Source organism: Mauremys reevesii, linkage group 20 (genome assembly GCF_016161935.1).
Source record: "Mauremys reevesii isolate NIE-2019 linkage group 20, ASM1616193v1, whole genome shotgun sequence".
Lineage (NCBI taxonomy): Eukaryota > Metazoa > Chordata > Testudines > Geoemydidae > Mauremys > Mauremys reevesii.
Genome location: NC_052642.1, coordinates 24245608 through 24268650, shown reverse-complemented (window position 1 = coordinate 24268650; position 23043 = coordinate 24245608). Strand labels below are relative to the sequence as shown.

The window sequence follows — 23043 nt, the reverse complement described above, 5'->3', positions numbered from 1 at the left end:
GTTGGCAGAATAATAAAGAGTGAAACAGTTGATGTTTGGCTGAGTTGGCGCCTTGAGAGACACCCGGCAGAGACTGGAAAGGGCACAGCAGGGCAGTAAACAGGCGGAGTAACTGCAAAGACTGGGGGGAAGAGAGTTCCTGGGGCTTGACTGAAGGGTGGAAGGTCCTAACGGGTCTCATGAGAAGTGAGCAGTCCTTTCCCCTTACTCCAACTCTCACCACCAGAATGAGGCGCCACAGGATGAGATTAATGGCTAGTAAATATGGAACCATTAAAAGGACATTGCCTATTCCCCTTAGGAAATCTCAGCTGAACATACCAGAGAATCCACTAATGTGGGTGGATACAAAGAGTGGGGAGATCCAGTCTGATGCCATAGGGTCTGAGCTGAATGCTGTAGGGGTCAGGAAGGAAATGTCCCCATTAGCAGCATAGCACAACTGGCTGCTCTTTGCCTTCCTCTGAGGGAGGAATTGGTATTGGGCATTGCCAGCTGGCAGGCTCCTGGATTCAATGGATGAGTGGTGGAATCTGGTCTGGCACAGCCTACATGGGGCTTGTTATCTTCTGTTGGGTGCTCCTGAGCCTGAAGAACAATGCTACTGGAGTCTGACATCTTCCAGGACATGACTGCATCTCCTTGGGGTCAGAGTCACTCCCTTCTGTCAGGACAGGGATGGCGTTCACCTGGAGCTTCACTTCTGAGATGGGTACAGCTCACTGGATCCCCGCTCTGAAAGAACTCAGCGTGTCTGACCCAAGCAGCAAAGACTGATGGTCTGGGGGAAAAGCAACCCCCACCACAGCAACTTAAGCTGTGTTACGTTAGTCTTGCTAGTTTCAGTGTTTCTGTAGCAATTAACAGTGAATGTCTACATGCTGACAAAGGGAATTTAGAACCACTCTTTGTTGGCCATCGCACATTCTGCTTCTCATTGCTTCTAGGAAGCCGTTCTGGGGAATGTCTACAGTGCATCTGGGAGCGAGCCTCCCACCCTGGTCCACAGACCTGGGTTAGCAGGGCTCATGGTAGTGTGCTAAAGGTAGCTGTGTAGACGGGGTGGCTTGGGCTCTGAAGCCCACCCTCCTCCTACAGGTTTCAGAGCCCAAGCTGCAACATCTACACAGCTACCTTTAGCACACTACGGTGAACCCTGCTAACACAAGCTGAGAGGCTCACTCCCAGACATCACACAGATATACCTTAGTGGTTTTGTTTTCGCATGGAAGTAGCTAAAGAACCAGTCACCTTCCCAACAGCTCCCCCTTTCCTGAGTAGATCTGCCCCAACCAAAGAGCATGCTGCCTGCTGGCATCTCCCTCACTGACTGGCTGTACTTTCTGTTGGGATTGGAGGGAGGGAGATCGACTCACTGACCACAAACTTCAGGGACACAAGAAACTTTTTCAAAGAAAGCAACTGGCTCAAACCTGCAATTACCAATAGACACCACACATGGTTTACAGATTCCAAGTCTAAGGGGAGACCAGCTAAGAATAATTCCCAGCCCTGTGACCCATGGAATGACGTTTACTGGTCAAGAAGAGGGTGTAATTACTCTACTATGTAATTAACAAGAAAACCAGCAGGAATCCAGCTCTATTACCAGGGCCCTCAGAGAACATTTCAGATTGCTTTGCTCTCATAATTACTGCCTTATTTTAGAGATGCTGGTCCATGCCTTAGTTAGGTCTTGCCTTGGCTACTGCAACTTCCTCCTTGATTCGCACCTTGCTGCATTCCACTCTATCCAAAATCCTGCAGCTAAAGTCATCTTCCTTCCACACCACTGCCTTCTGGCTCCCTTGGTGCAGAATGTAAATTTTTCTTCCTCTTCAAAGCTCTGCACAACTCAGTTCTTATTTCCTCCTACTCCCCTTCATTTTGGTAGTTCCCTCCTGCATTTCTTCTCCTACTCCCATCTTCACTTTGTTCCAGAGGGCAGTGGCTAGTTCCTGCTGTTCTGTGTATAAGGCACAATTAACTTTTTATGTTCAACAAATAATATGTTATGTCAAAATTAATTCATGAGATTTTGCGCAGTCTTTTGAGGCTTTCTGATGGAGGGGGCTGTAGAAATGCAAACTATTATTAACATCCAGGCTCACGACTTCACACCACAGGACAATGCTCTTGCTTCCTAACATCCATACATCTTGGTAGTGACCCTTGAATCTATTGTGGTAAAGTAAAGCTCTATCATAGATTGTAAGGCCGGAAGGGATGACTGTGATCTTCTAGTCTCAAATGTATGACACAGGCCATAGGACTTTCTTGAATTAATTCCAATTTGAACTAGAGAAGGTCTTTTAGAAAAACATCCCATCTTGATTTAAAAAATTCCAGTGATGGAGAATTTCCCATTTCCCTTAGTAAGCTGTTTCAATGGTCAATTACCCTCAGTGTTAAATTTATACCTTATTTCTAGTCTGAATTTTTTGAACTTCCAGCCATTGGATCTTGCTATAACTTTTTCTGCTAGTTTGAAAAGCCCTTTACTATCAAATTTCTGTTCCCCCATGTAGGTACAGGACCTCTGCCCTGAAAACAATTGCCCATAGGGTGAAGCCATCACTAAACTAATATTTCTGGATAACTTTCATATCTGAAATGTTGTTGAATTTCTTCACTATAGCAAATCCATATGAATATTAAACATACAAAAAGTCCATAACATAAAGCCTAATGCTGTTCAGAAAGAATATGCCCTATTTGAAATAAAATAAGCCACTCAAATCAAAATAAAATGTCCACATGGGTTTGCACTGGTTTAACTAAGTTTGTTTAAACTCACAACTTTAGTTAAACTCTCCACATAGAAAAGGACTAATTGACTTAGCTAAAGCAAAATAGGTGTGTTCACACAGCCTTTGCATGGGTTAAAAATCACACCTATAGTTAAACTGGTGCAACTTTCTTGTGTAGACAAGGCCTTAGTAAGAATCAGCCCAAAGCCTTTCACGAGGGGCATTTTAGTACTAAACACATACATTAAGAAGAGGAAGTGGAGAAAAACATGGGAAATGACAACTGCTAATCTCCAACAACCAGCGTCACTCAGCCTCGGGTGAATGCAGAAGGGGTCACAGGGACAAGCTTATTTCCACAGATTTCTGCTTACAAGTCCAGAAGCAGTTTCCACATAAGGCTGTAACTGTCCATCTTATTACTGCTCAGGAAGACTGCTTTTTCTCGCTTGGTCATGGTCAATGAAGCAGCACTGACCCACAAGAAACCAAATGGGATGATTTGCTTTTCCAGCTCACAAAGATGCTGGTTTGCGGTTCATGTGGGTCTTCAGTCATCCCTTCTTCCCATCAGCTGAGGGCCTGTAGGCGATGAGTGCATGTATGAATAAGTCAGTTTTATGCTTCTCATTGCCTAGAGGGTAAGGCCTGCAGCACAGCAGGGATAGATTCCAGGACAATCCCAAATGTGGGGTTTGGTACAGCTGCCTTCACTACACTTTCAGCATTTCCCTCTAGACAAGCTGCTTGCAGCCACAGTCCCATCCCATTTCTCCTTCACTGAGCATATTAGGTCATTCTTGTTAATACTGACCCTGCATCTTGGCTAGAGCCACTCCTGGGTCCTTTCTCCTTAGTTGCTTTAAATCAATATTTGGATCCTGCTGCTGGGTCGAGGTTCTTACTATGTTAAAGTTGCTGCTGTATTAATGATGCTCCCACAGCTCCCACACAGCCATCACCAAGTATTTTATAACTCCCTGAGGTAGGGAAGGAATAGTCCCATTTTACAGATAGGGAAGCCGGGACACTGAGACGGGAGCTGACTTGCCCAAAGTCACACAAGGAGCTTGTGGCAGAGCACAGAATAGAAGCCAGAGAACTTGGTTCTCAGTCTTGTGCTTTAACCACTGGCTGTTTCTCAAATAATGGGCATTTGCTTTGGGAGCTGGATCAAGTGCAGGGTTAAAGCCAGCACAATGCAGTGACAATCACAGGATCAAAAAATGAGAGCAGACCACTTTAAGAGAGCCCTGGGAAGTGTAACCTGAAGCCTGCTGAAGGCTGGGCTTGGGGGCAGTCTGCTGGCAGGCAGCAAAGAAAGCAGATGTGGCTGTTATAAAATCCATGCTGTCCAGACTCTCAAGAGTGGTAACACAGGACAGCACTGGCTGAGAGGAGTCCGAGGTAAGGAGCAATTCACCCTGCTTCCAGACATGTTGGCCCACAGCTAGTAGCAATGGGAGTACCCAGAATGATGGAAGGGCACAGGAATGAGCCTGGGGGAGGGGGCCCTCTTGCAGGGCCTGGGAGACAGGAGTGATGGTCCTTGCTATGGTATGGCCTGGGGAGTGAAGAATTCCTCCCGGGGAAACAGGAGTAGGCTGGAAATGGGGGACTCTCCCAGAGGGCCTGGGCGCCAGATGGGGTCATGGGGCTTCTCCTGGAGGGATCGAGGGCCAGAAGTGTGCTTGGGAACAAGGGTCCCTCCTGCAGGCTCTGAGGATCAAGCATGGATGGGCATCATTCATCATCATTCATGCCCGTCACGGATGGGCAGGGGGTTACAATTCTGCATCAATTAGCACTTGTGTTGCAGTTAGATAGTTTTCTTTGCAATAGAAACTGAGTCTAGCAGAAAACTGAGTCAGACCCTCTTGGTGAGGTGCTCTGAGACACCCCCCAATAGAGAGAAACAGACCTCATAGGTGAGGGGCTGTGAGATATCCCACACTCCAATGTGCTCAAGAATAGTTAGAGACCTTCAGAACTCTCTAGCCTGGGAGAATGCTGTTTTATTGCAGAGCTGCAGAGATCCAGGGATGGGACAATTCACGCTTTGAAAGTATCTTCTCAGCTTGTTTCCCAACCTGCTCTTTCTGAGTCTAACACCAGACCCTGCATGCTCTAGAACTTTTCCTTTCTTTTTAAACACAGCTATAGATTTTTAAAGTTATGCTAGAAATCACCCCATCTTTGCTCCAGCCATGACTTTGTCTATCTGCAGTTTTGGCTGTGTGCATCAGAACTGCACAAATAGAATCCAGATGTTCAGGCCCATTCAAGCTCAGCAGGGGTAAAATGGAAATCACTTCTTGGCAAAGCCTGAGAAATAGGAGGGTGGTGACAATCTTGGCAAAGATGATAAAATCTGGGAATGCATCCTCCATTCTCATGCTCCCAGGAGCACAGCGCAGTTGGGAGCAGAGAGTATTGTAGAGCCTTTTTTCAGAGAAAAGACCACACTTCATGGAAAACCCACATCTCATGCCTAGCCCAGAGCAAACCTCTCACACTAAGCATAATGGGAAAGCCAGGTGAAGAATCTACTTGCAGCAGACATCCTCAGACAGCATCCAGCCAGAATCTCTCTGCTCACGTGTTCCACAGGAGGCAGGCCTACTCAGAAATCCTCACCATGAGGCTCACTCTCCCAGGAACGAAAAGTCCCTGAATCACTTCCACCCTCACACCACCTAACATTGCTTTGGTCCAGTACAGCAGCTCCACTCGGAGCATATTTTCTGCACTTGAAAGAAATCCAGAATACTGCTCTCCTGGCTGAGGGGTGGTGTCTGAGCATAGATGCAGGGAGAGAATCCATGAGTCTTGCGAAATTGGACTGCATAGCCAGTTTCATGTCTGCTCTAAACAGAAACAATGCTACAGAGGAATCTCTTTTGGCAGGTTTCAGAGCAGCAGCCGTGTTAGTCTGTATCTGCAAAAAGAACAGGAGTACTTGTGGCACCTTAGAGACTAACAAAGGATGGCTGTAGAGGCACAGTGTTTCCTAAAGCAAAACTGCTACCATGGAGAGAGGGTGTAGGGGAATCCTCTGCCTGAACAGGCTGGTCCCTGAATTGTAGTTATTGTGGACATGTGGCTTTCAGAGTCTGCAATTCTACCAACAGCCATGTTTGCTTTAGAGCTGCATTTAATCTGAAACACATGTGCAGGCTCCTACTCCTCTGGCTGCACGGGCTCACAGGGGTTAGTTAAATACAAGCGCCCTTCCTTTAATTTCCTTGGAATTTACATAAACACTGCTTTCACCCAGCCCCTGTGGCATCTGACCTCAGGGACATGGCATCCCTGCAATAGCTCTAATTTACTGAGGAGGAAAGTTTGGGTAACATACCCTTTGGACCAGACACTTCATTGTACAGAATCCTCCTATGCAGACACTGGAGAGGTTAACATTGGATTTCTGAAAAAACAGGATTAGTGGCCCTAGGGAGCTTGGTGGTTTTTTTCTATCAGGAATCCTGAGTAAGCCCAGTCCTGTCCTTTACCTCCTCTCTGCTTTAGCCTCTACCCCATGGTATGCATTTAGGGTAGGAAGAGTTCGTGGGACTCCCTTTGGAGCCCAGCAATGATGCTATTTAATCAGCAACGGAGCCAGAGTGGTAGTAAGGTGCTTATGCAGCCAGTAATCCTCCAAGGATAGGGCTACTCAGTGAGCAAGCCTGAGACTAGGGAGTGAATTGGAGGGCTGGGCAGGGGGTATGTGCGTGTTCAGGACAACAGCAGCCCATTGACTCTCTTTTATTTCATCCAGTGTTAGTTGTTGCACTTGCTGCTTTTGAATGACTACTGACTTTTTGAATGCACGGGCTGTAAAGCAGCAAGAAGAGTCTCTTGTGCACTGATCTGATCTAGTACCTTTCAGGGCCTTGGAGTCTGGTGTCTTGTCTGAGAGCCAGTGTGATTTGCATCACGTCTCTACCTCTGCTTTTGGGCACAGGCACGCCTGCCCACATGTCCACAAATGCGCATGCCACACTCTCAAGAAGCTCAAAGCAGCTGGAGCTGAACCAGCTGAAGAAGCCACAGGCTGAGGATTTGCAATTGATCAGCTGTGCACAGCAGGTCCTGCTGCAGATACGTACTAGATGCCCATGCAGGTCCGGCTGGGTGTAGCAGGCAGAGCTAGCTGGAACAAATGAGTAGGCAGATTGACTAGGACAAACAGCTCTATTGTGTTTTGCCCTTCTAGGTTCCATCATGCAGACTCTGGTTGTTCTTCTGTGGCTAGGGCTCCTAGCCTCCCCCAGCAGATCTCAGGACTCGGCTGCAGAGCAGGTGAGTGTGATAAAAAACATGACAAGGAGAGTGAGAAACTTGGTGCATAAAACTTCCAAAATTAAAATTCTAAATGGGAATATTAAGCACCATCCTCCAGAGCTGCCAAGGACAACCTAGGACCATCACGGGCAATGACATGGGAAAGGTAAGTCCTGCTCTGCCCAGATAAAAGCATGGTGGAATCTCCAGTAGGTACAGCAGGAGGGTCTGGGTTCTATTCCCAGCTCTGCCTATGACATACTGTGTGCGGTAAGACAAGGCCAGGACTTCCCCAGCTTGAAGAGGAATGTCTGTAAGGCAATTTGCAGGTGAACAGTTCTCTGGCTATCATACTGCTCCTGCCTTCTGATGCCTAGCAATTCTAAAGAAGTGTTTCTTGTGCCTGCAAGGACTCCGGTACCCCTGAAAGAGGCAACACAGAGGCAGCTGAGGAGGAAGATCCCTTCTACAAAAGCCCTGTAAACAAATTGGCAGCTGCAGTCTCCAACTTTGGCTATGACCTGTATCGCCAGCAGTCGAGCAAGACTCCCACCTCCAATGTGTTACTGTCTCCCTTCAGTGTAGCTACCGCACTTTCTGGCCTTTTACTAGGTGAGTCCCTCCTCCTCCTCCTCCTCATGCATTCTTGTGCATGGCTGGAGGGGGGACCTCATGCTCCTTTATTTATGGTTGGCAGGTGCTGGAGAGCGAACAGAAGACCTGATTTCTCGTACTCTCTTCTACGACCTGCTTAACAAGGCTGAGGTCCACAACACCTACAAGGAGCTGCTGGCTAGCATCACTGCGCCTGTAAAGGGCCTAAGAAGTGCCACCCGCATTGTTGTGGAGAGAAGTAAAAACCTTTCTTCACCTGCCTACGTAAATCTTGTCTTTGTCCTTGAGCAGCAGTCAGTAGAGCAGAATGGATGGGTAACAGTCACAGGCACCAATGGCTTCAGTTAAAGAACACAGCTGTGTCTGAAGCCTAAGCACTTGCTTCCGCCCTGTGCTGATTGCACCATGCAGTAACAATCTTGGGGGTCCCTATATAGAGCGGAAAATGTTTATTAAAATCAAAGACGTGCCAACAGGGCACTTGGCAACAGAGCTGCTGGCACAGAAGGGACCCATGAAGAACTTGCTTTGATAATTTAATCTCCTCCCTAAGCCTCACTCCAGCTGTGCCTACCTCCCAGGAGCCATCTGATGTATTTTCAGTTCCAGATACAGTTTGAATATATCTTTCGCTTTGCAGTAATGATCAGCCCCCACCTGGAAGACAGATCATATAGGACTGTTTGACCCCTCCGAGTCAGTTAAAATGCCATGTTTCACTCTGCTCTAGACCATCTTGATAAGAATGCTAAAATCTCCCACTTCCCCCCGTCAACCTGATGGCTTGAGGAAGATCCAAGCTCCTCAATACGCTGTAATCATGTAAGGAGTGTAGGGGCAGGGCTAGAGTCAGACACCAAAGTGTGGCAGCTACAGGCGGCCGTTTGATTCCCATCACCCATCTTTACCCATTAGCTGAAGGTTTTGGCAGACTACAGCATAGGATGCGGCTGCGAGACTAAATACATCAGTTCCCCACACAGCTTTAGTCAGACTCTCTAGGGGTTTGCACATGCCTGTGTATCACAACAATGGGTATTTAGAAGACTAGGGCTTAGATATCTGTAAGTATGGCAGGAAAGGGCACGGGTTGCTCACTGCCAGGCCTTCAGCTGTACCTCATTGCCTTGGGATTTCGTCTCTGATAGAGGGAGTAGGCTGCAGTAATGGTCTTTCTGCCCCTCAGAACTGAGAATGAAAATGGGGTTTGTGAGCCAGCTGGAGAAGTCCTATGGGGCACGGCCCAAGTTGCTGACTGGCAATGCCCATTCAGACCTTCAAGACATCAACAACTGGGTGCAACAACAGACCAAGGGAAAGATTGTCAAATTCCTGAAGGAGATACCTACAGGCATCAGCATCTTCCTCATCGGGGCAGCTTATTTCAAAGGTAAGAGCTTACCATCGTTCATTGGGGGTGGGGGGGTGTCTCCTAATTGCATGCCAGAAAATACAGGAGGGAAGGTCACATTCTGGCCAGGGCACATTGAAGAAGTAGGCAGAAAGACAGAGTGACAGGAAGAAACTTCTTTGAACACATGGATATAGAGTCTCTACTGTGAGTTTAGTAAAGGAGGTGGGACAGATGCCTGATGAACGTGGAAAGAACTTCCCATGGGAGGAGTCGCTACTCACAGGAAGCTGAGTCTTGACCTGCTTGCAAAAAGGGGTCAGGGAAGGAGGAAAGTGAAAGCCTGTAAGGATGAAAGACAGAATGTCCTGCCCAATGGAAGGAGATTCATCAAGCGTGCAGATGGGACTGTGCCTGCCACACCACCTCTCTCCATGGACAGGAGATACTGGGGAGCTGTTCTAGGGAATCCAGACATCAAGTATTTATATTCCAAGAACAGCTATTGGCCTAGTCAGGCTCAGGGCCACGTTGTGCTGAGTGCTCCCCAAACGGGTACAAACAGTCCCTGGCCAGGAGAGTTAACAATGAGCAAATACACAAAGGGTAGGTGGAGATTAGCAATACCACTTATATTTATGCATATAAAGTATAAAATAGTTATGTATTTATAATTACATAAATAAAATATCAGCTCTCTCCAGCTGCTCCTCCACCCAACCGGCATATGTCAGCTGACTTCATGTCCAATCTGGCCAAACCTCAGATGGGATGGAAGGGACTAGAGAGCCAACAGTAACAATAAGACGAAGTTGCAAGTATAGCTGATCCCTGTAACTGGCTTTCTGACCTCTATCATCCTCCACTTACCAAGACCAATCCCCTAAAGCAGGGCTCTTTCATGTATGAAACCACAATACCATTCCACTGGCTACACACCCAGGTCTTAGGTTTTCCCATTATTCCTGAACGTTCCTGTTTTATTTTAAAAAATAGGACAGTGGGGGACCAAGTTTGACCCCACAAAGACTATGCCGCAGGACTTCCACCTGGATGAAGACAGATCTGTGAAGGTGCCCATGATGTCGGACCCCAAAGCCATACTGCGATATGGCTTCGACTCAGAACTCAACTGCAAGGTCAGGTGAAGGACTGAGCAAGAAAGAGAATGTAACCCCTGTGCAAAATCACCTCGCCCTAGACTAGAGAAAGATCCATCTTTACTCACTAGCTCCCCCCTGACTAGAGGGTGAGTTCTGCCCCTTCCACCAAACTCCTGTAACTCTTATTCTTTACACCGGGGCAGAGAGCTTTGGGTTTGGTCAGAGAACTACACATCCCCATGATCATATGGCAAGCAACTACAGCTTTAAGTAGCACAAAGGTCTCTCTAGTCTGTACAGCCGCCCCAGCTGGGCAGGGAGGAAAGGGATAGGTTGCAGGGAAGGACAGGCTCTGGTAGAAGTTCCTCTCTGACTCACTGCCTTTCAAAAAGTGGCAAGTTATTCGCTCTCCCACGTGGTTCCAGCCTGTTCCTAATGGAGCTCCACCCTCTGGTAAGCATCCTCCCTCTGACAGGGGAGGGAAAGTGCTGCTTCTGGGAATTCATCAAGGCTGTTCCTGAAATAGCTGGAAAAGTTGCTAGTGAGCTAGGCAGAGCTGGCCCTGGGTCAGACTCCCAGAACTGGGGACTGTGCATAGCACAGCATCAGTATAGGGGTCAAAGTTCCAGCTGAATATTCCGCTCCCCCCCATACTGCAATTCAGTACAGATTCTCACAGGAAAGATGTTGCATTTTGCATTTCCTTTCATAGCAGGAGGAACAGGGTTTAGGGCAGAAGTCTGTACCGTGGAGGGGCAAGGGGAACCTGTGGTATAGCAGATAAGCAGGGCGGGAAGGAAGAACCTGGTAGGTGGAGTGCTGGCTGGCCAACCAAGATTCAGAGACCACAGCTGGCACTGAGAGATTCTGCTGGTGCGTTTAGAGATAACTCCTTGTCTTTTTTTACTACACTTCCAGATTGCCCAGCTACCACTGACAGGCGGCGTCAGTGCTATGTTCTTCCTGCCACAGAAGGTGACCCAGAACATGACCCTGATTGAGGAGAGTCTCACCTCGGAGTTTGTCCGTGACATAGACAGGGAGCTGAAGACAATTCACGCTGTGCTGAGCATACCCAGGCTGAAGCTGAGCTCTGAGGAGGCACTTAGCAGCACACTGCAGGAGATGAGTATGTACACAGAATGGCCCTCTGCGGGCTGCTGGGGCTCAGAGCAGCGAGCAGAGCTGCTCCTTCAGCTTCCTGAGAACAAGCAGCCAATGGTCACAAGCTAGGTCCTGCTGTCATATGTATGGACTTCATTGACAACTGCAGCTCATGCTTCCATCTCTCACATAGGCTCTGCCTGGGGCCCACTCCCACCATCCCCCAATGAGCTCAATGGGCCCTATGATTAGGGCTGCCAATTTTGGCTGGATTTATTCCTGGAGATTTCATCACATGACAATCTTTAATTCCTGGAAACTCCAGGCCAATCCGGGAGGATTGGCAACCCTACCTAGCACTAGTAGTACGGCCCCAATCTGCAGCACTGTCTACTTCCCCTCCCAGAAGGCCCCTTCTTCCCAGCTAATGGAATCTTCCTCCTTTCCCACAGGGCTCCAGTCACTCTTCACATCACCTGACTTCAGCAAGATTTCTCCCAAATCCACCAAACTCTCTCATGTGCAACACAAGGCAGTCCTGGAACTAAATGAAGATGGGGCAAGATCCACACCAAACCCTGTAGAGAATGCTGCTCGCCTGACCTTCCCCCTCGACTACCATCTAGACAGACCGTTCCTATTTGTGCTGCGGGATGACACCACAGGAACCCTCCTCTTTATTGGCAAAATCCTGGACCCCAGGAGCACTTAGCTCCCTTGACAGCAGCCTGCAATGTTAGAGTCCTCCAGAAAGGCCGGGGTAACTGGGAAGAATGCTGGGTCCCTGCTCTGCTGCACAGTCAAACTTGCAAATCTTATCCCTACATGCTGCAATAAAAGAGCTTTTGCCACGAACTCAAAGCGCCGCAGTGTTTTCCCTTGTAACACAGGCCCTGGTTTGGTTTGCATTCGGTCCCCATACCAGTTTCCCAGAGTTCCTCCAACGTCACCATGTGTCCCCTGTGGTGAGCCCCACTGCTCTGGCCCAACTTCTATTGCATCTTGTGGCTCTACATTTCCCGGCCTGCTGCCTGCCTCAGTCCAGCCCCGTGTCTCATGTTTGCAGGAACAGGTGTGCTGAATGACAGGCAAGCACTTCACAGTTTTCAAAAGCAAACAATAGTGGTGGGTGTCGGGGGGGCTGTGTGCATAGGGCCAACATTTAACCCTCCAGGGAAGAACCACAACTTCAGAAAAATGCATAATAGGCTCTCAAAAGCATGTTAAGAAATTCTATAGCAACATTCATTTCTATGAGACAGCCCTTCTGTCAGTACCCCAGTGGTGTCCTCTCCCATTTCAGCAGTGATCAGCTTCATTCCCTGGCCCTCCCCAGGGACATTTCAGAGCTCACCCAGCTTGTAGCCAGGCCCTGCCCTGCCACATGGAGCTTAACTTCCTGAGGAGAGTGCAGCACTCCAGCTTCCTTTGTTAGTCACTCAACCCTGTGAAGGAGGCTTCTGGGCAGCTCCAGCAGACAGGCTCTCATCTCCTGCAGCTCCTGGACCTGGGCATTCAGAGGGCCACAGTGCACAGACAAAACCGTCTCTGCTCTTTGAATTGTGCACAGAGCTTCAGACACTGCAAACCTGAAGTACAGAGGGAAGAAATGTGAGAAAGATTTAGGGGACAAACTTCCCTCAGCACATTTGATGAAGCCATTCATTCAGCACTCTTCATCCTGTCCTCCATTCCCCCTTAAGCCAGGACAACTCAGGCACCTCTTCCTTCTTTCACTGAGACAGAAATTCCCTGATCACAGGGGTAGGACTCACCCCCCACATCCCATCACTATCAGGCATAGGTGCTGACTCTGTGGGTGCTCTGGGGCTGGAGCACCCATAAGGAAAAATTGGTGGGTGCTCTGCATCCACTGGCAGCTCCCCACCCCACCCCAGTTCACCACCACCTCCGCTCCGCCTCCTCTCCTGAGCGCGCCGCTGGGTCCTACTTCTCCCCCATCCCTCCCAGCACTTGTGCTGCGAAACAGCTGATTCACGAGGCAAGCCTGGGAGGGAGGGGGAGTGCGCGGCTTGAGGGAGGAGGTGGGGCCAGGGTGGGGATTTGGGGAGGGATCCAATAGGGGCAGGGAGGGGCAGAGTTGGGGTGGGGACTCTGGGGCAGGGGTGGAGTCGGGGTGGGGCCGGGAGCACTCACCGGTGCTGACAAAAGTTGGCACCTGTGCTATCAGGTAAATGCCCACTGTTTTAGCCAGGGAACTCAAAGTGCTTCACCCTTGGAAAAACGGCGATATTATCTTATTGCCACTCTTGCCAAGGTGGGAGACAGTTAAACCAGAAATACTGATAAAAAAGGGGTCTACAAAATAAGTAATGGGATCTGCTGGCCAATGACAAGAAGAGAAAGCATCTGAGGCACTGTCACTTTAAAAGGAAGTGTCAGCAGCACTGTAGTACTGGGGTCTACACACTCTATGGTACCTGGGATGCCAGAGAAGAGGTAACAGGAAAGAGGACGATAGGACAGGAGTGGGACAGAGGAATGAGTGGGAAGGATGCCAAAAGGAACACGAGATGGCTCCCTAGCCAACTGAAGGAAACTTTCATTTGATCCAAATACTTCACAGCCTCCACCTCATCCTGGATAAAGGGCAGATGTTTCCCCTTTGCCAGAACATCCAGCAGTCCTGGAAGACACCTTGCAAAGGGACTAATGATGCCAAGGACTTCCTGCCACACCCCCATCTCAGAGACACAAGGCACATGGACTAAAGCAGGGAAGAGCTGTAGAATGAAGGGTGAGATTGTTGGAATGGGGCTCTTTACCCATTAAAGAGGATCTGTGCCAGTTTGAAGAGTTCATGACCCGTTTCCACACTGGACGGTCCATGACGAGCTTCCACAATTTGAATGCTGCGCCGCAGGTGCCTCGCTGCTTCCTGCCACTTTCCTGGCCAAAAAGAGAATGGATTATTAGAGCTCCCTTTCTATAGCCACTGCCAGGGAAGGAACTCGAAGGACTTTGCAACCTTAGTGAACTAAGAGTCACAGTCCTTCTAGGAAGTAACAGAGGGGTGTTATCCTCATTGTACAGAGTGGGAAACTGATGCACCCAAGGTCACACAGCCAGTGCCTGATGGCTGCGAATAGAGCTTGTGGCTAAAACTAGATTCCTAAGAAGATTCTGCCATGTCAGTTTAATGGGCTGCAATAAGAGAAGGGAGGTGAGAAAGGAAACAGACCATCAGACATTAGATTTAATAAGCCAGCCATAGGAAAATGACCCCAGAGGGGACAGGAAGACATCTTACCAAGTGTGGCATAACCCTGTGCCAGGTGATCCTCAATCTCGCCCACCAGCATGTGCTCTGCAGACAGGAAGTTCTCAGCATCCACCCGGCACCTCATCAGCAGCTCAACCGCCTGATCTGCAAATCCAGGGAACAAAAGCACTTTACCACGAGACATAAACCCATTCCAGGTGCCAGTTAACCATGATCTGTGAAGTGAGATCGGGTCCACTCTATTCCCACCCCTCCAGCCTTGAGCAGTTAGCCCTGGACTTTATATGCTGTTCTTGCAGAATTAGCTGGGTCACCATTTCTATTTCAGTCTGAAGTCTGTCTAACCTAAGGGTCACCGGGGGCAGGGGGGCCTTCTGAAACATTGGGTCTGGGCCCGAACCTTTAACATTTCCCTGAATTCCCTCATATTCCAGTGGAGCAAACGTGAGATTTAGCCTCCGAGTCTGATCAGCAGTATAAGCAGCCTACCACTTGTGCTGCCAGGGATTCCAGCTTCATATCAGCAGTACCTAAATGCTTGGGCAAAACTGCCATCTGGTGGCTGGGACCAGGATCTTGCTATAAAGATTACTTGTACTTGTGTAATGAACTGAACAAGGTCCAAGACAGATGGCTGGTTCTCTTACTTGGCTGGTTGTCTTTGAGAAGTCCCAGTGCTGTTCGAACTTGCAACTGAAGGTCCCATAACTGGTGTAGGAGGTGATCCCTGCCAACCAATAGTGTACAAGCACCACTGGAACAACGAAGCACATCTTCCCCCTGTGTAAGTCATAGAATCATAGGGACCTCAAGAGGTCTTCTAGTCTAGTCACCTGCACTCAAGGCAGGACTAATTTATCTAGACCAAGCAACCTTTACGATCATTTCTGCACATAGAAAGCATAGAGTTGTGTATCTCTACTCCTCTGTAGTGTATCACAGGGCTATTACACTGTTTCCAAGCCACACTTTAAACCAGTCCGTATGCTGGTGTTATATCTTCAGAGCTCTGGAAGAAAGCTGAAGGAGTAGTCCTGGCAATAGTGCCAGCCTGAGTCCACTTAGATAAGGCCAAAATAAGGCATGAACCACCCCATTAATCTTCACAGAAAATACACACTTTTTCTTCCCTCTTTCTTGAAGACTCATGGCTCAACAGCTGTTTTAGAAGTAAAAACAACAACATGGCTGTGCAGGGTACTTTACAAAAAACAGATGAAACAGAGTCTCTACCCTAAGAGCTTACAATCTAAAGACAAGAACAGAACAACAGGAAAAGAGACTACCACAAGGTTGGTGGAGGATTAGGGCAAAGATCATATGATCTCGTGGTTGCTCGAGAGAGTAATGCACACATCCTGTTAGGGCCCTAGTAGGACTGTTTTTAGTTTATAAACCTTCCTTGAGAAATGGGTTTTGTGAAGGGCTTACTGAGAGCAAGGGCGCAGACACTTTAAGGGGTTTCCAAACATCTAGAGGATTGTGGGGGTGGGGGGAGAAAACAGTATTGAGTGGGACCTCTAGACAGGCTGGAGAAGTACAAGTCTTCCAAGGGGGTTGCTAGAGAATAACGAGACCATCTCTCACTTCTGCCTAGTCCCAAGAGCAGGGGCCCTGGACTCAGATCCCCCCCTTGCCCTCACAGTACAATGCCAGAGTGCAGAGAATATTTAGTTTTACTAACACTTCAAAAGTTACACAGTTGTGATTATGAAACGGTTACCTGCATTGACGCATGGCAGCTGGAACAGCAGAATATATCCCCTGTGGCTGTGACATCAGACCCCAACTCATCCAGGCAGGCCTGGCATCGACACTCAAAGAAATACTGACAAAGGAGCCGTTGCCGCCTCTCAGCAGCCCCCATTCTGCATCGGTGAGGCCCTACAAAGGGATGATAATGAGTCAAAGAGATAATACATTAAGAAAGCAGGGAAGTTGGGTACCCAACTACAGACTAAAATCCACCCTGCCATGGATTGAGAGGAAATATATAATCCATGGCTTATTACATTTTGGGTTTCCCACCCACATCTGAGGCCTTTCAATGAAATCAAAGGGAGTGAAGAAGGGGTTGGTGTGGCCCAGTGCCTCTATGTCAGGGCTGTAAACTGTGGGTCCCACATCTTGAGATGCACTAGAGAGTGACTGTACGAGACAAACAGCAGGAGTAGGAGGTCTCATGCTGATGTCATTGACGCAGGGTTGTGCACACCCACATGCATGTGTGGATAGAACAGAGATAAACTCCAAACACATGTTTAGAAATGTGACCCTTGTGGCCATGATACTGCAGGGATTGCAGAGGTGAAAGATCACCTGTGTATCCTATGTATTCCTGAAAGGGACTGCAACTTACCATAGCAATGGACAATCTCTTGCCCTCTTGGGATTGGCTGCGATGCCCTGACTGTGACAGCAGTCCCACTGAAAGTCACACTAGTATTAGGGTCGCAGGAATGGTTCAGGAGGCTGGTGACAGGGAAGAGGGCTGTGGCCAGGCGCACCTGCTCACTATCTGCTACAACGCTGGCTCCAGACTCTAAAGACCACACAACATAAAAGGGGACAAATACATCATGAAATCAGACTTAGTGACCTACTTTGCTCATATTCCAGGCACTGAATCTAATCACAGCAAAACATCTGGTCTGAATTCAACAAGATGAAATTCAATAAAGATAAGTGCAAAATACTCCACTTAGGAAAGAAAAATCAAATGCACAACTACTAACTGGCTAGTTGGTAGTACTGCTGAACAGGATCTGGGGGTTATAACGGATCACAAATTGAATGAATCTACAATGTGATGCAGCTGTGAAAAAGGCTAATATCTTTCTAGGGTGTATATACAGGAGCGTTATGTATAAGACACAGGAGGTAACTGTCCCACTTTATTGGCACTGGTTAGGCCTCAGCTGGAGTACTGTGTCCATTTCTGGGTGCCACAGTTTAGGAAAGATGTGGATAAATTGGAGACATTCCAGAGGAGAGCTATAAAAATGACAAGTCAGATTTTCTAAACCTTTTAGAAGGAAAGGTTAAAAAATGGTCATTTAGTCTTGAGAAAAAAAGACTGGCTGGGGGGAGGGGGGTATTTGGAAAACAGTCTTCTCATATGTTAAGGGCTCTTATAAAGAGGATGGTGATCAATTGTTCTCCATGTCCACTGAAGGTAGGACAAGGAATAATGGCCTTAATCTGCAGTCCTGGAGATTTAGGTTAGATATTAGAAAAAACTTTTTACCTATAATGATAGTTAAACTCTGGTATGGACTTTCAAGGGAGGTGGTGGTATCTCCATCATTGCAAGTTTTTAAAAACAGGTTGGACAAATATCTGGCAGGGATGATCTAGGTTTACTTGGTCCTGTCGCAGCACAGGGGGCTGGACACGATGATTTCTTGAGATCCCTTCCAGCCCTACATTTGTATGATTCTGTGCTGGGCACACCACTGGGAAAGAATATGGAAGTTTCCATTGTAAAAGAGATTATGAGGTTTTAGTGAGATAAGATTCTTACACAAAGTTTACCTGAGTGCAGTGGGATCTCTTTAAGAGTGCTCATTCATTCGCTATATCCTCCCAAAGGACAATCCAACAAGGACAAGAGAGAAGAAGAGTACAGTTTCTCACTCACCTGACTCCCGGATTGAGGTCACTGCTTGCGCATTACAGTGCAGCTGCAACATATGTCTCAGCATTGCTTCTCCCAGAATCTTCAGCTCTGGAGACAATTCAGCAGACATCGTCATATGTGCTTTCAGTTTGGACTGGCTCTCACATGACCCCTGACTCAAAATGGTCAGATCTGCTTCTTGCAGTTTCTTGCATATGGCTACTATGCTCAGGCTGCAAAGGAACTTATGTTCAGGACTGTGCTTTTCAGCATGGGTCAAAAGGTTGAAGACAGCTTGGTAAGAACCTCGGTACTGTCCATCATCCTCACAATCAGGAATCAAAGGCTCTGCTTTCTCAGAGAGACCCTCCATGCCAGCTGTGGAATCTCGTGTCTCATCCTGACTCTTACCTCTGGCTTCAGCCTTGTGAAGTTCCTTGTCATCTCCATGAAACTGCTTCACTAAGCTGCTAACCTCTGCAAATCCAGCCACTAGAACAGTCCTTAAGGCCACATGGGAGAAGACCCCTAGTGTGAGCAGCAGTGCCCCTAATGGGCACTCTGTACTGTGATAGTGCTCCCACGCCAGCTGTACACACTTCTTGCTGCAGTACTTGGCATAGCTACACCCCCTGCAGGGCACTGAAGCCAAGAGCCGCTTCAAGCAGTGATGACAGTGGAGGTCCCCGTTAGTGACCCTAGTATCCCATGTTGTTTCAGCACTGTCCTGGAGCAACAGGTTCTTCCCAGGGCTGAGCACACTTACAAAGGCCTCCTCTTTCACCAAGCTCTCCCCTGGCAGAATATCTTTGGTGGCAACCAGATGACGTCCTCTGCAGGAGTTAAAGTTCAAGCTCACAGATGAAAATGCACTTGACATTTTACCATTTTCTTCCCAGAATTCCAAGTCCTTTTGAGTTTTGCTGAGTGCTTCCGGTACCGATACTGAGCTATTCTCCTTCTCATGTGCTTTTACTTTAAGTTGACTGATTTTTCTTAGCAGAATCTGGCGTGTGGTACTAGGTAGACTCTGATCCATAGCTATTTTACTCTCCACCTTGCTGATGACCTCTGCTGCCTCCTGTAATCTCCCCAGAAGAAGCAGACACTCAGTTTTCCGCAGCAAGATCTTAGGCTGCAATCTGTTTGGATAGCCCTGGGCTTGAGCTCTGTCAATGTCTTCTAGACAATCCTGGAAGTGAATATAAGAGGCCTTTTAAATGACTTTGAAAAATGCCAGAAAGAGATTTTTACTCTTCTGCCCCACCTGAGGTTGGGCACATTTCATTTATTTAGAACTGCATTAACTAAGTTTCTGGTCCATGACTGACCAGGGGTCAGAGTAAAGGCTTATACAGTGCTGCCACTTTAAAAGTGAGACCATTCCACAGAGAGAAAGAGTGCAGACACTCCCAAGGAATTCTGAAATGCACCTGCAGCTTGAAACACTTTTAAAACCATATTGGGCCACAGCCTCTTGTTCTGGTATTTAAACTTTGTACTTTATTAATCTTAATTTGGATTTAAATAAACCCAGGAACACCTATCCCAGGTATAATGTACAGGGTTTGGATAATATAGCTTTAATTAGTTAGTAAGCCCTCTACTGGCTTTCCCTCTCTTCTCGGTTTCAAAAGCCACCGGAACGCAAAGCAGCAGTGTATAAATGTAGCTAGGCACTGCACATTGTATACGGTTAGTAAATACAGTGATTTGGACTTCACTATGCCAGTGTGGTTTCTTCATATTATGTTTCCTGTATAAACAGCAAAGGACACAACACCAAGCCCTAGGCACCTTTATCATCCACTAAAACTATACCATAAAAACCATTACAAAAAGAGCAGCAACAAGACATTACAAACCAGATTAAAATCATCCACCACTCAGATTCCCAAAAGAGAAACCCTACTCTAGCCCTCCCCAAATGCCACACAATGTTGAGCCCTTTTCCAATTTAGTGGCACTTCATTTTAACACCTTCAACTAGCCTGATTGCTGCCGTATTTTGGGAAACATATAGTGGGATTATGCAGTGCTGGCACCTTCAGAAACACACAGCATGCCACTTTTTTGAAGTTGTGGCACAGCATATAAAACAGTTGAATAGCTGCAAATCTTCACTGTCATTATTGGATTCGCTATACCCAGTTTTCAAAATGAATAGCTGATGGTTTGTCCTTGATTGTGTCAAATCTAGTACTTACCTCAAAGTGACCCAAGTGAAAGAGGGCTGCAGAGCGATTGGCATAACACAATGACATTTCTGGGCTGTTGTGGGACACTGCCTGCAAAGACCAAAAAGAGTAGTAGCCACATTGAGAAAGAGGAATTGGTATATGTTCTATGGGTAGCTTGGTTTCTGGGACATGAAATATGTGTGGTCACGGCTGGGAAAGGGAGAGGAGTGGGGTGAAGAGAGTCAATTCAACCTGTTATGTGCCAACCACTGGACTATTGTACTGGAGATTTTCATGCCCAATCTGTCATTATCCTATCTTGCTTATCTTGACCTCTTCCATCTTTATTCCACACCATAACAGTTAGGAGGGCTCATGAGATTCTTGGATGTATAAACAGGGGAATACAGAGGATCAGGGAGGTATTATCATCTCTGTAGATTACATTAGTGAAACCATTACTGGAATCAAGTCTGTTAGTCTGTAAGGTGCCACAGGACTCTTTGTCGCTCATTACTGGAATATTATTCCTGATTTTGATGCCTACTCTTCAAAGAGAGATGTTGATAAACTGGAGAGGGTTCAGAGCAAAAATATTACTCAAGCTCTGAAAATCCTGCCTTACAGCAAAAGACTTAAGAAGCTCAATCTATTTAGTTATTATCTGGTTAAAAGATTATTCAAATCACAGTCTATAAGTACTTGCATGAGAACATTTCATTATGCCTTTTTCTGTTAGACTAGATTCAGACTTGAAATACATTGCAAAATTTTAACGGAGAGATTAATCAACCACTGGAACAATTTGCCTAAGGACATGGTGGATTCTCCATCACTTGAAATCTTTAAACCAAGATTGGATGTCTTTTTAAAGACACACTATAGCTCAATCACAAAGAATGTATTTGATGTAGGAATTACTGGATGCAGTTCTATGGCCTGTGATCTGTAGGAGGTCAGATAGATGATTAGACAGGCCTTTTCTGGCTTTAAAAATCTATTAATCATAATAATTTGCCCTTCTCTAAAGTCTTCCCATCCAAGGATCACAATGCATTTTACAAAAGCCTATAAATTAAGCCTCAACACCCTTGTAAGGAAGATGTTTTTATTTTACATATATAGAAAGTAGAGAACACAGAGATCATAGATGCAATCCTGAATATTTAAGAGCATTCTCAGCTCCCGTGAAAATCACCTGGAGTTGAGACAGTTTAGCACCTTTCCAGACTGAGCAAAGAGCAGTAAGTGACTTGCCCAAGCCCATAGCAGAGATGGGAATAGCATGTGGTCAGGCTATAGTAGAAAAACAGTTACTAAAGAAGATCGATTGGCTACATGCAGGGTCCATGCAGAACAAAACTTCCCATGAGTGTTGTACCCAAGGACACCCCAGAATGCGATTTCCTTGCTAATCTTACACGACTGTTACAATATTCACAAACACCTCAGCATTCCCGTGGAGTTCCAGTAAAGTTATCCCCACATCAAACCCTCCTACCGGGAGATGAACCTGAGGCTGAAGTACCCTCAAAGCAACCATTTTTCCATCTGCGTGAACACCTCTGACTCTACCTTGGAATAGAGGATGAGTGCGGCTGTGTATCCCTTTTTTTGAAATCTCTTGTTCCCCTCCTCCTTGTAGAAAAGTGCAGCTCTCGGATCCTTTCCCACCCAGTTACGGGCAGCCAGGCTGTGCAAAAATGCTTCATCCGCGGGCCTGTGAGGAGTTAGAAAGCGCAGAGTCACGGCCTGGCTACCCCAGGCAATGCCGAGGGAGGGGCAGTCAGCCGGCCGGCCGGCTACTCACTGGAAGAGAGGCCAGCAGAGGAGGAAGGTGTCCCTCAGTGACACCGCCAGAGAGAGCGTCTGCTGCAGACGGGGCTCCAGCGAGGCCCACCTCCGACGCGCATACGCCGCCCACTTCTCCACAGGCAGATCCATGGCCCGCGGGCGGGAAGAGACGGCGGGACAGAGCCACTCTGCGAACCGGAGAGTGTCCCCGCCGCTTGGGGGTGTCTCGGCCCCACCGGGGGCAACCGGGGCACGGCGCCTGACGCTCACAGCAGCCCAGGAGAGGCAGGCCGCTGAGCCCCGACCCACCCGTACCCAGCCCCGCCACTAGCGCCCTGGGCGGCCTTACACACCCCTGAGCAGGCTACACGACCCGGCCTCCTCACCCCCTCTCTCAGTCACGCTCCTCAGCCGCGGGACTCAGAAGAGCCAATGGCGGCGCCCACAGCCACACAAACAACGGGCCAAAGGGGTCACTTCCGCCGTACAGAGCACGCCGGCCAATGGTGGGTACCGCGTGGCTGACGTGCGGACGTGCGTAACGTACGTGCTGAGGGGGTGGAGTTGCGCGACGGCCGAGCGGCAAGCGGGAGGATTTGGCGGCAGTGCGAAGAGCTCGCGGTCTAGGAGGCTACGCACCATGAGCGCGCGGCTGAGCGAGGGGGCCATTGCGGTGAGGGGCTTCGGGGGAGCGGGCGCTCGGGCTGCCCAGAGCCCGCCCAGCGGCGGCGCTGCGGTTCCACCTCCTCCCGTCGGGGGAGCGGGCCCGGGCCCCGGGGGGAGCGGGGCCGGGCTGTCCGAGACTCGGGGAGGGGCGAGGCGAGGCGAGGCGGGGGGTGTCTAATGCTCTGGGGGGCAGGGGCCCGAGGCCCGGCGCGGGGCATGTGAGGGGAAGGGGGGCGGTGTCTATTTCCGTGGGGCGGGGTAGGGTTTCGGTGCCCGCCCGCCCTGGTGCCCCCATAGAGGTTAGGCGGGGTAGTGAGCGCCCCCGACTGTAGG

The 23043-nt window shown here is 48.3% G+C and overlaps 3 protein-coding genes across 6 annotated transcripts in view; 2 read left to right on the top strand and 1 right to left on the bottom strand.

Annotated features, from left to right (window-relative positions):
• Nucleotides 1-4013: 4013 nt before the first annotated feature.
• Nucleotides 4014-12062, top strand: SERPINF1 (serpin family F member 1). Its single transcript, XM_039507660.1, has 8 exons — nt 4014-4157; nt 6967-7052; nt 7445-7646; nt 7732-7887; nt 8836-9039; nt 9997-10139; nt 11022-11232; nt 11660-12062. Exons 2-8 carry the CDS (start codon nt 6975-6977, stop codon nt 11917-11919), a joined length of 1254 nt encoding a protein of 417 aa, XP_039363594.1. The 5' UTR covers nt 4014-4157; nt 6967-6974; the 3' UTR covers nt 11920-12062.
• Nucleotides 12063-12405: 343 nt separating this feature from the next.
• On the bottom strand, nt 12406-22581 carry SMYD4 (SET and MYND domain containing 4). Of its 3 annotated transcripts, none has more exons than XM_039507654.1 (10): nt 22061-22194; nt 21826-21970; nt 20278-20358; nt 18092-19262; nt 16811-16993; nt 16175-16335; nt 15099-15231; nt 14479-14595; nt 13994-14117; nt 12406-12796 (listed from the first exon to the last, which is right to left on the bottom strand). In XM_039507654.1, exons 1-10 carry the CDS (start codon nt 22192-22194, stop codon nt 12643-12645), a joined length of 2403 nt encoding a protein of 800 aa, XP_039363588.1. In that variant the 3' UTR covers nt 12406-12642. The 3 variants fall into 3 exon arrangements, with proteins under 3 accessions (XP_039363588.1, XP_039363590.1, XP_039363589.1); XM_039507656.1 differs by lacking the exon at nt 22061-22194 and adding an exon at nt 22431-22581 and having other exon boundaries at nt 12643-12796; XM_039507655.1 differs by lacking the exon at nt 22061-22194 and adding an exon at nt 22398-22537 and having other exon boundaries at nt 12643-12796.
• Nucleotides 22532-23043, top strand: part of RPA1 (replication protein A1) — a 43955-nt gene continuing 43443 nt past the window's right edge. Inside the window, exon 1 of one of the 2 annotated variants that reach the window (XM_039507658.1) lies at nt 22532-22550. In XM_039507658.1, coding sequence (XP_039363592.1) covers nt 22548-22550 — 3 coding nt within the window. In that variant the 5' untranslated portion in view covers nt 22532-22547. The other variant, XM_039507657.1, reaches the window with a different exon arrangement.